Source organism: Tursiops truncatus, chromosome 12 (genome assembly GCF_011762595.2).
Source record: "Tursiops truncatus isolate mTurTru1 chromosome 12, mTurTru1.mat.Y, whole genome shotgun sequence".
Lineage (NCBI taxonomy): Eukaryota > Metazoa > Chordata > Mammalia > Artiodactyla > Delphinidae > Tursiops > Tursiops truncatus.
Window position 1 is genome coordinate 69,089,995 of NC_047045.1, and position 12,695 is coordinate 69,102,689.

The 12,695-nt window shown below is 40.4% G+C and overlaps 1 protein-coding gene across 11 annotated transcripts in view; it reads left to right on the forward strand.

Moving 5' to 3' along the window:
• The window catches only part of UTRN (utrophin), a 497,402-nt gene that overhangs the window by 58,415 nt on the left and 426,292 nt on the right, over positions 1-12,695 (forward strand). The window contains exon 1 of one of the 11 annotated variants that reach the window (XM_073789696.1): positions 1,476-1,564. The exons of the other annotated variants lie outside the window; for them this stretch is intronic. Within the exon in view, the coding sequence (XP_073645797.1) occupies positions 1,555-1,564 (10 nt within the window). The 5' untranslated portion in view covers positions 1,476-1,554. Of the gene's footprint in view, positions 1-1,475; positions 1,565-12,695 lie in introns of those variants that run through there. 11 annotated transcript variants of the gene reach the window in all.

Here is a 12,695-nt window from a genome sequence, read left to right on the forward strand (position 1 = left end):
CAAACTTTTAAATGAGTAGACTGCAGCTTTAAATATGAATTCTGGTTCATTCAGATAGCATTCTTTCCTGCCCTGTGATCAGTCCAAAGTCTTTAAGAAAATAGAAAGCATTTTTTAAAAAAATAAATATTTCAGGGCATTCTATTTTAATAAAAATAGAAAATCAGTATTACATGATTTCAGATTCTACAAGGGCCTAGACGCTCTTCTTATTGGCTGTTACTAATTTACTATTTTCTTGTATCTGCAGGGTAGCTCTCTTTAGTGATCTTGTTATAAAGACATAAAAAAGAGTACACATTTTATGGATGGCATATTCCATTACAACAGTGGCCTTTTTTGGTCTTCAAAGCAGTCTCCATAGTAGATTAAACTTTGGGGTGAATCCTTTATTTACACACCTCAAGTAAGCTGGAAAGAGTGAAACCATAAGTGTTTTGCATTAAACTCTTGACCATACAGGGGTTGATGTTTCAAATGACTGTTGCAGAACCTAAGGGGAATACTACAACAAGTAATAAAATGGAATAAATTAAAGTACATATTTGTTCAAAATTAGCCTTTCAGTGTTATTTTTTGAAATTGACCATCCTTTTGCTCTTTGCTGTCTTCTAAAATGTGGAACTCTAATTTAGCACATTTGCCTCTCAGCTATCTGTTGAGATATAACAAGGGAAAACTGAGTAAGCTGAAATCTGAGTATCTATATCTATCTATCTTTGATGTAAAATCTTTATATTTTAAAATATTTACTTTTCCTTTACTTAATCTTGATATCTGTGTACAAATGACCAAATGTTACAATAATCGAATTGAAGGAGAACAAAGTTTAAAAAAAAAAAAAGGCTTGCAAGTTTGAAATAAAAAATTATTTGGAGTTGTAGGCATCTACTAATGCACAGATGATTTAGGTCTAGAAATTGCCCTGCTCAGGAAGCCACATCTGGGAGGCCTTGCTTTTCTTGTCATCTTTCCTGCTTTCTTGTCGGGCTGACAGGACTCTGTGGCAGCCGTTTCCTTTTTAGATAAACGGGTTCAAATATTCTCAACCTTGGTTCCACGTTAGCATCACCAGTGTGCTGGGGCCCCACACTCAGAAGCCTGACATAAATAAACCGAGGCCTTGACTTTGTACTGTTAAAGAAACTATCCAAGTGATTGTGACATGGATTCAAGATGGAGGTGCACAGGGGAGAGTTATTGGTTCCCTACCAGACCGAAAGCTCCAGAAGAGGGGCAAGAAGGAAGCTTTGGCAGTGCTGTACGTCAGCACCGAACCCATATGCCTGTTAGCAGCGGAGTCTCCGTCTCCGCTTGCGGAATGGTTGGACGAACAGGTTCCTCTGAGCAGCACGAGGCTGGATGAGGGCTGGACCTGCTCGTTTCCGGTTTGCGCTGCCGGAGGGGCGTGCGTTATATGAGACGGTGGCCCGTCTGAAGATGAGCTGTCATCAGGAAGAAGCTCTTGGAAGGGATCACAGGGGAGTAGGCTGGCTCAGGGCACGCTGAGCAGACCTCTCTGAAGAGACAGGGCTCCTGGTTGCTGGCGTCTTCATGAAGCAAGGCAGGTGGAGAACGTCGGAATAAGAATTTCATCAGGGGCTGAGGTGTCTCTGTGTGTGAATGTGGAGGTGGGGTCAGTTGGGGACACTACAGAGAGGTTGCTCCAAAGGTTCTTGGTGCCAAAGTTAGTTTGAAAGGAAGGGGTGTGATTATCTTTGCCAGATATTAGTGGCTGCCTCACCCGCCTGTTGACTGTATGAGAATAAAGGAACACGTCATTTAGAGTATCAGAGTGCAGGGAGGTTTGTCTGGGAGAATTTCTCAGGGCTTGTGAATTTTTAGCTGATCTTAATGTTTATAAAGAAAATGAGTTGGTGCTTAGGCAGACCAGGTGGAATGTAATTTGCAGAGGCTTGAGAGAAAAAAAAAATTGTTCAGTTGGGCGAAGGGTAGACAGAGTGACTTGTTTGAAACAAGAATTTTGGGCGAGGGAAATGAGAAGTGTGATTAACATGGTACTGAAGAAGTGTTTGGGTGGGGGGGACCTGGGTCCCAGTTCCCCCTACTATCGACTGTGTAAGACATTGAACTTCTGAGACTGGTCTCCCAACCAGTCGTACCCCTGAGGGGATTGTGGTCAGGATTAATGATGTAACATATTTTAAAGCACCTTGCAAGCAATAGTAAGAGTTCCAGGTAAATAAAAGGAATAATAAGTTCTGTAAAAATTATAAAAATATAGTCAGTTGATAAAGAGCTTTGCCTGCTACCTGCAGTGTAGGAATGGGTAATTAAATATTATGTTTGTGTGGTACTTAAAATATATTTAAACTGAAGCTGTGCACTCTGTCATCTTTTTACTTGTGTTTTTCCTTGGCATTACTTGAAAGGTATGATTGTGACACGGATCCTGGTTTCATGTTTCACTTGGGTTCTTTGACCCTAGTTAGAGGGCACCAGGTGCTTTCTATTCTGATCATTTGCAAATTCAGGGTTTGGTTGGAGGGCCACGGAAAGGACTGGTGTGAGAATGAGATAGGATCTGGACTCAGTGACTCCCTTTGCCCCTGCCCCAATATTTTGACCTTGATTTGAACAGTTCAGTGAACTGGCAGCTCAAGTCGTTTTTTCCCGCTGAACTAGAACTTTAATTGTTTGGCAGAGGAAGATGAGTCATAGCCCAGTCCTACCATTGTGACAAAGTGAAATTTTAGGCCAGGGCTAAAGGAACCCAGGTCAAAAACTTTCTGTCTAAACCACAAAGTATTGAAACTTGGATTGTGAGCTAGGTGGGAATTAGTGGGGCCCTCTCTGTGGGGTTGTTCTCAAGTTAATGAAGCATTTTATTGCATTACATTTTGATGCTAAATTTTGAGTAATATATTTAAATAATCAGCCTCCTTCTTAAAAATTTTAATGCAAAATTAAAATTATACAAAGCGGCAAATTGTCAGTTCCTCTCCCCCTCTATGATCATTGTTACTAGTTTTGTTTGTCCTGCCATACTTTCTTCTATGAATATATAAATGTACAGCTTTACATCTAAATTCCCACATGCACAGTTTTCCTTTTTAAACTAAAGATGAAACCATCCTGTCATAGTGCATCCCATTTAAAAAATATTAAAAATAATGACCTGTGTATATATATTTTAGTTAATTTGGGTAACTTCTGGGGCCAATATGTTTTTACTGTTAAACTGCTATCCACAAAGGGCAGAGAGATGAAAAGTAGTAAATAATTGTCTGAACTTGCATTTTTGTATGTGTGTGTGTGAAATTGAACTTCTCTGCATATGTTTTTTGGCTTTTGGACAAATTCTTCAATAGATTGCCTTTTCATACATTGCCCTTTTTTCTTTTCCCCCCTGTTGTTTGGATCTCTGACTTGTAAACCCCTACTGATTCTGAAGGGAATTCATGCAAAATGGCAGATTTTGAATGACTTACTTGAATTTTGAGTTTTAAGATGGTTAACTTCCAACTTAAAAGACAGGCGTGATTTCTGGATCTCTGGGACAGAAGGTTGAGTCTTTGGGTTTGGACTCTATATATTCACTTTCTCTTTTGGCTGTGGAAGCTGTCATCATCCCAAACTGTGCTGAGGCTGGTAATTATTTAGGTGCCCTCAAGACAGGTGATTACTTAGGTGCCCTCACTGTTTTATTACATTTTCATGTCCCGATAACTTATGTTCATAGGGATGGTGATTCCCAGTATTAGTTTTTAAAATATTTATTTATTTATGGCTGCGTTGGGTCTTCGTTTCTGCACACGGGCTTTCTCTAGTTGCTGCGAGCGGGGGCTACTCTTCGTTGCGTTGCACGGGCTTCTCATTGCGGTGGCTTCTCTTGTTGAGGAGCACGGGCTCTAGGCGCGTGGGCTCACTAGTTGTGGCTTACGGGGTCCAGAGCGTGGGCTCAGTAAATGTGGCACACGGGCTTAGTTGCTCCCGTGGAATCTGCCCGGACCAGGGCTCGAACCTGTGTTGCCTGCATTGGCAGGCAGATTCTTAACCAGTGCGCCACCAGGGAAGTCCCCCAGTATTATTATTATTTTTTTTATTATTTTTTTGGTACGCAGGCCTCTCACTGTTGTGGCCTCTCCCGGAGCACAGGCTCCGGACACGCACCCTCAGCGGCCATGGCTCACGGGCCCAGCCGCTCCGTGGCATGTGGGATCTTCCCGGACCGGGGCACGAACCCGTGTCCCCTGCATCGGCAGGCAGACTCTCAACCACCGCGCCACCAGGAAAGCTCCTCCCCCCCCCAGTATTATTTTTAGAATAACCCATTTTCTGTGTAATTTGTGGAACATGTTAGCGTTAGCAGAAAGGCTCTGGACTTAGACTTACACGGTGGAGTCCCAGCTCTTCTGCGTCCTGAGTCTCAGTTTCCTCTCTTGTAAAATGGAGATAATGGGGCTGTTCTAAGTCTTTAAAGGTGTAAAATCCCTTGCGCAGTGCTTGGCAGATTGCAGGAAGGATTACAATAAACGCTGGCTGTTTCTGTTAGAAGAGTTTTTAAGTTAATAACAGAAAAAAAAATACAGTGTAGATATTAAATGAAGATAAAACATTGGCTTGAATGAGGCCCCACGTGCGCCATCATAGCGAAAATTTGCCAGTTTTTTCTCACCCTTTGATCGAGATCTGTTAGTGATTTTTGACATCAAAGCATCAAAGCTGTAATTCTCTGCTGGGCTCATTTAACCACACATCCTGTAAGTGGCAAGAAATTTAGAGCTATACAGGCTGCAGTTGTTTGGAGAATATCTTTGTGGCAGGGTGCCTGAAATGTTTTGCTGGTTTCAAAGTTCACTTTCATTTGTTCAGAAAGGTTTTTATTGTTTGCAAGCAAGCAAAGGGAAAGGGCACACAGCCTCCCATATGATTCTGTACTGTGTGACCTGTTTGCCTTTTGGTGCCTTATGTAAAAAGCTTTATTTAGTCTGCAGAGAGGACTATTTCTCCAAATAGAGGAAAACCCTCATAATGGTCTGGAAACACGATAGATTTCAGTTTAACGCCATTGATCCAGATACTGTTAGAGGCTGGGCTACACAGCAGTTGTAAGATAGGCATCTTGCACAGATTCTTCTAGGTCACTTGCATATCGTCAATGGGAATGCCTCATCTGATAGCCATGCACTTGGCCTTCTGAGAAACAGCTCCTCCTGTCATACCAACACTGACCCTTTTCTTCTGTCCCAGCCAGCCCGCCCCTAGCTAGGAACCTGCTGCCAGAATGAATCTCCAGGCTTTTGACCTGGCCTGTTTTCTTGTTCGACTCCTGGATTCTGTGCGTTTACCTTCTGCTTCAACTCTTAGGCAAGAACTCCCTTTATGGTGTTAGAAGCGCCTGGACTGTGTTTGACAGAAGAAATTTGACAGTTTTTCCCAGCAGATGCATTTTCTCCCTACATAACTCCGACCCACCCATGCAGTCTGGTATCTGACAGTACTCTGAGAACTGTTTAGTTAGTTGTTAACAAATATTTATTGTCCAACTTTGAATAACTAGTGTTACAGCAGGCAAAGGAAAAGTATAGTTTGTGAGTTTTTGTGGGGCCAGTGATTTATGGGACATTTGGAGGAGAAAAGAAATCATGAAATGAAATTCTTACTATGTTTTATCTCTGACCATGTGAATTCTTTAAAATAATGATTACATTCTATCTTTGCTCCTATGCATTTAAAAAATCATGGTGGATTTCATAGTGATGGATTTTTAAGCTGGGAAATTACGGATATTTTGCAAATGGGTTGAGGAAGCAGTTCTCATTTTCTCACTAGATCCTTATCCATCCACCTCCTTCCTACCCACTTCTTTTGCTGTTACAAGAAGAATCCTATGTTTTATGATGAGAATTTGTCTGTGGCTAAATGAACAGAGCACCATTTTTAAAAAGTGCTTGAGATTTGCACTCTGTGTATTTACTGAATTTGTTGCTAGGCCTTATGCTGCAGAATTTCTCTAAGTAACAAAATCTAAATAAAAATGAATGGTGCCGAAGGTAAATCTCCCTCTTGATTACTGTAATAAAGGATTGACATTTACTTCCCATAATTTGGAAGTCACCCAGTAGGTAATATTTGCCTGGTGTTTTACGACGAACCATTCTTATCCTATTGGGTTTGCATTAGGAAGAAAGTAGGCATTGATTTCCCTGTAATTTTCTAAAATTTCTCATCTTTGTTTCTTACATGGAGTAGTGGTCAGTTTTCTGTCAACCTCAACCCAGCCACACATGGTTAAGAATGAGAAGTAAGAAAAAAAAAGAGCCCAAAATAAATGATTCAGAGAATACCTGCTATTTTCTGGGTCCTGTTGTAGTTGCTGGGGTGTTTTCAATCAGGTTTTAAACTAAATGATTCTGGTCACCAGCAGCTCAGGACCACTGTGTGGTCTGCAGGCCGCACATAGATGACAAGGGACGTTTGCACATGTGTGCAGTGTGGGAACATCAGTGAAGTGCCTTAGGCCCTCATTTTAGTGACTGTTTCCTTAATCATGAGATGCACCTCTTGGCAGGCTGAATGTAGAGGAGACAAAAACATAAAGAGCAAAGAAATCTCAAAGCCAAACAACCTGAATCAATATGACATGATATTTTGCTACTGAAGTAGGCAAAAATTGAGAAACCCATTAGCACATGAAAAAGCTCTTCCAGGGAGATGACTATGCGAGTGAGCAGAGGCCGGATGGCTTCCTGCAGCATACAATCAGGCCTAGAATCCTGTTTGCATATTTCGTCAGTAACTGAATTCCAATGAACAAAGCCCCCTTCTCTGTCCTGGAGTGGCCCGAGTTAGACTCATCTGTGCTGCTGGTTTCCAGCTGCTGGGGTTGGTACTTGGTACCCAGTGTTCAGTTACTTTCGGAAGCTGTCAATGTTCTTGGTACTGAGGCTTCCCCACTCTAAGCAGGATGTGTCCTCAAGTTCATTCTACTATTGGATTAAAACCAACTCACTCCAGTGGTTGGTCAAGTAAACCTTTTCTAGGAATTCTTCCCTGCCTTCCAGGTGGGGGTTGGGTGCCCTCTCCTCTGCTCCTCCCATAGCTTCCCTGCCAGGATCAAAGGCAGTGGTCCCTAGAAGTGTTCATCTGTCCCAGCATTTATGATAGGTGTTATAGATCAGTGTTTTTGAAAGTGTGGTCTATTGCTGCATTTTAACAATCTCCCCAAGTGGTCATTTTGCCTGTTTGAGAAACCGAGCTCTAGTCTGTGAGCTTGGAGACAGGGCCCATTCTTGTCGTTGAATCCTCAGACCTACCCCAGCTCCTGGCACATTTTAGTTGCTCAGTTGTCTTTTTTTTTGTTCTGTGAATGAGATAGAATTCCAGTCAGAAAGGTATGGAAAGCAGGCGTGCATGTGAAATCCCGCAGCACAGTCAAAAGTCACCTGGATGATTCTTGACCATTTTTCTTTATTGTTTTGTAAGTCAACAGTGTGTGAGACTGAAAATGTAATATGGATGAACCAGAATTAGCTTTTCTTATTTTCTTGTACAGAAAAATATACTGTAATTTTATTATGTGTATTTTTACCTTGTGTGAAGGAACTTTTATTTTAGGATAGTTATACATTTATAGAAATTAAATGCAAAAATGGTACAGGGAGTTCCCATAAACCCCTCAGTGCTTCCCCTTCCCTCTGTTGTTGATGTCTTACATTACTATGTGACATTTATTGCATCCCCTTCCCCCTGTTGTTGATGTCTTACATTACTATGTGACATTTACTGTGTCACAATTAATGAACCAACACTGATAACATTATTATTAAGTTATTATTAATAACATTAACCAAAGACCTCCTTAAGCGTTATTGTTAAAAGTTTGTAGATTTACAGATGAAATAATATTTATAACTTGTACCAAGTTTTTCTTTAAGTTAGGGCTTTGCATTTGAATTCTTACACGCAGTCACAGTTGCAAGTATGTTCACAAAGCAAGAGTGCCAATTCCTGTGATAACTAGATTAAGGAAAAGATTTTTCAGGTGTCATTGGCCTTCTGGGACCTGGAAAAGGGGAAAGTTATTTTCAAAGGCTGACATTCGGTTAATATATCTGAAGTACTCCATATTATTGAAAATATTTGTTGACCTCTCAGGTGTTGTTAGGTATGATATTTGTTTTAACTATTTATAGTATATTCAGGCAGAGGTATACTATTAAAAATACTTAACAACTGATATGGCACGGGACCCCACCAATCAGATTGATGTCCAGATAATCAGAAGGGATAATGGTGGTGAATGTGTCTGTCAGTCCTACTAATGTCTAAAATCCCCTAAAAATATCTCCTGACATTGTCAAATGTCTCCTCAGGGGCACAATTGCTCTTGGTCGAAAACCCCTGATAGAAAGCATTTCGATCAGCCTATTACTGCTTTTGTAAGTGCTGTATAAATATTTGCTATTGTTGTTCTTGTTGGTATCTTCCTTCATTTCAGTTATTGCTGGTGTTTAAAGACATACAGCTAAGAAAGACACACCAGGATTCTTTATACATTGAAATCTCCACATATAAAGAGGGCTGTATTTTTGATAAGATTTACTCACAGTTTGTCGGACACATACATATATATGGTGGGAAGAAATCTAAGCTCCATGCACAAAGGAGGTTTTCCACTTTCCTTACCTGCCATCTTCCTTTCTGACCTTGTAGCCCATGACTGAGACAGCTCACAGGTGTGGAGTTTGGAGGTTTTTGTAGGTGTGGAATGTGGAGACCAGTTGTTCCTCTTTCCCCCTCACACCAGGCTGTAGCCTGCTTTGAGCTGATAGTGGCTCAGCCTGGGTAGGAGCTTGTACTTTGGTTCATGCCAAATTCCCCTCCTTTCTGCATGACGATATGTTATTCGTGTCCTGATCCCTGTTATTTGTTAAGTTAATCTTTGCTTCAGGGATCTCAGAAGATCACAGCATTTTGTTTTTAGTGACTTCATTTCGTAATATATACTCTGGGGAGGTGAGACTAGACTAGAGACAGGTAAGCCCGATAATATGATATCTACAAATAGTGTTTTATATTTAACCTTCCTGTTCGATCCTCTTCAGCATTCTAGAAACAGATGCTTAAATTGTTTAAACAGACAGTCCCCCATTCCTTAGTCTTAGGTATCCATTTTCCTATTGACAGGAGATAGACTTATTTTAAAATTTTTTTTTATTTTAATTTTTTTTGCGGTACGCGGGCCTCTCACTGCCGTGGCCTCTCCCGTTGCGGAACACAGGCTCCGGATGCGCAGGCTCAGCGGCCATGGCTCACGGGCCCAGCCACTCCGCGGCATGTGGGATCTTCCCGGACCAGGGCACAAACCCGTGTCCCCTGCATCGGCAGGCAGACTCTCAATCACTGCGCCACCAGACTGGAAGCCCAGACTTATTTTTTTAATCCTCAGATCTATGAGAACAGAATATCCAATAGGATATGAGGATCGGACGAAATCCCCTCATGTTAGAATCATAGATTGTAGGACTTCGTGTGGAAACTCTGACAGCCTTATTTTTTTTCTCCTTTGAATTCACTCAGCTGTTTTTGGCAAGTATTTATTTGTCAATATTGATTGATTATTAAAATAATTATTTACAATATTTAAATCTGAAATAATAAAAATTAATTTTAGTAATTTAAAATTATTTAAAATATGAGATCCTGTTGGTTAATTCATTGTTAGGTCTACTCAGAAAAATTAGGAAACATATTTCAAACGGCAGGTTTTACATCCTACATATCAGATGCTGTCAGTTCATTGCTGTAGGGAGAGGAGCAAGGACAGAGGCTGTCTTCCCCTCACCCCACCTTGTCCCCAGCACACTTGTATTTTGATTGGGGCAGTTGGGCTTTGGAGTCAGACTGCCTGAATTTCAACGCAGGTGCCTCCATTTACTGTACACCCTTGGCAAATGCCTTAATTTAATTATGTATTTATTTTTTTAAAAAATTATTTATTTTTGACTGCATTGGGTCTTCGTTGCTGTGCACGGGCTTTCTCTAGTTGTGGCGAGCGGGAGCTGCTCTTCGTTGCGGTGCACGGGCTTCTCATTGTGGTGGCTGCTCTTGTTGTGGAGCACGGGCTCTAGGTGTGTGGGCTTCATTAGTTGCGGCACGCGGGCTCAGTAGTTGTGGCTTGCGGGTTCTAGAGTGCAGGCTCAGTAGTTGTGGCTCGCTGGCTCTAGAGCGCAGGCTCTGTAGTTGTGGCGCACGGGCTTAGTTGCCCCACAGCATGTGGGATCATCCCGGACCAGGGCTTGAACCCATGTCCCCTGCATTGGCAGTCTGATTCTTAACCACTGAGCCACCAGGGAAGCCCCAAATTCCTTAATTTTAAATGTCTGTGAGCTTTGCTGGTAAATGGGGTCCATAAAAGCATTTACCTCATGTGGATGTTGTGGGGATTAGATTACACAGTAGCCACGTAGGAAGCATTCAATACATGTTGCTAATAATAGCAACAATAATAATGTTACTAATACTGATATTATTACTATTATTAATACATTTAAAATAACAGTTTAAATTACCTTATGTAATAGAGATGCTATTGTGAATCAAACTTAACTGAATTGAAATTTGATTCTTTTTGCCCATTATCTTTAGGTGATAGTGAACCATGAAATAAGTAAACGATAGAGAAGTAGATATAAAATCTAGCTAATTCTTTCTTACCCTGAACAGGAATACTATGACTTCAGAATTTAAAACACTAACATTTGGTGCTATTCCATGGAAATCCTTCTTCCTAAATGTCTTGATATTAACTGTCTTCTTAGCTTGTTAACTCTTGTGTTGTTAAAATAAGATATTCCTTATTTCATAAGAACTTTCATTCTTTAAGGAAAATTCCAAATTTCTTATCTCCATTGTTGAGTGTTTTTTCTTTTAAAAATCACAGTAATATGAATGTTAGAAAGGAAAAAATATCCATTACAATTTCTGTCATCTTAACAGAATAGTAACTTTCATGTCTTATTTTCCCATTTAGTCTTTATATTCATATCTTAAAATAATTGTAATTATATAAAACTTACAATTCTTTGTTCTGGTATTTTAGTTTTATTATATTTCAAATAAGTAATTTTCATGCTTCCATCGGCTAGCTTTATATAATTTATTAACTCCTTGTTTTTTGGTATTTAGTTTATTCCTAGTTTTTCAAAATTATGTATAACAGTGCATGGAAAAATTATCTTTATTGATCTGTAAAATGGAGATAATAAAAATACCATAGGTTTGTCAAGGATTATTTAAGTGAATGGATGTAAAGCAGGGCTTCTCAACCATGACACCGTTGCCATTTTGGGCTAGATAAATCTTTGCTGGGGGCGCTGTCCTATACATTGTAGACGTTTAACAGCATCCCTCGCTGCCCACCAGTTTTGATATACAAAAATGTCTCCAGACATCGCCAAGTGTCTCCTAGAAGTCAGACTCGCTCTCAGTCGGGAACCCTGATATAAAACATTTAGAGCAGCCAGGCACTGCTCTAGTGTGTGCTATATAAATATTTGTTATTACTATTATTGATGTTTGCTACCATTCTTCATTTCAGTTACTTATTTCTGATATGTTCCTAGAAATAGAATTTCTGGGACAAGGGGTTTAGTTTTAGGGTTTCTTTAATGTATGACTAAATGTTCTCCAGAAGGACTGTGTTAAGTTTAATGCCATCAGTTGTATATAAGTATGTCAATATCTCTGAGCTCCAGCCAGTATCCAATCGTGAGTACCACATGTTGTTTTAGTTTCACTCCCCATAATTACTAGTCAAGACAAGCATTTCCTATGTTTCTTTATTTGTATTGTCATATCTGAGGATTCTGGCTTATCCACCTCCCACACACTTTTTTTTTGAGCTGCTGTGCCATCTACCACTTGAAGTTGAAAAGTCATATCCTCAATAACCAAGTCTGTATTAAATCTCTTTGCTTGACCTTTAATAGCATCCAAGTTGAACATGGTTGAGGTCCTTTCAGATTACTGGGTTTTCCGCAAACACTCCTTTGCTGTTTCAGATTAAGACACAGTAATTGACAGTGCCCCATAATATTAAACCTTTCAGGATTTAAATATAAGGTGGCATCCTCTTTTTTTGAAGGATATTTTTGTGGAAAAGCACTGAACCCTGTATTCTGTTATATGTGTCATCTAACGTGGTTGCTTCTGGTTTATCCTTTTGGAAATAATCCCGATCCTAGCTGTAGCAAAGGCTGTTGGTGCCCTAACCGTAACCCCTGCTTTAATTCAGGCTCCTGCATTCTTTTGCTTGGCTGGAAAAGCTCACACCCAGGTTGGCAGGAAGTACCAGCCCCCGGCAACCCACTGCCAGTGACTGCTATAGTATAAATCCCCAGCTCTCTTGCATCTCAGGTAAGATACTTTCGAGATGAGCATTTTACACTGGTTCTCCCAAGTTCCCTGTTGAATTAAGATTCAGTGATAAATTAACTGAAAATGACCCTTTTGCTGGCTACCTTTTCTTTCCTGTCTCAATGTTTCACTCCCCACCCGTGTTTCCTGGGATCACCTCCAAAATAAACTACTTATAATATTGTAAAATATTTCAATTTTGGGCTTAGTCTAGAAGGCTGTGTTTGAGTTAAAAACATCCAGGAATTGAGGGGGGGACAAGATGGGTTTATTTCTGGATCCTAAAAGGGATGGCTGATGAGGAAAGAAGT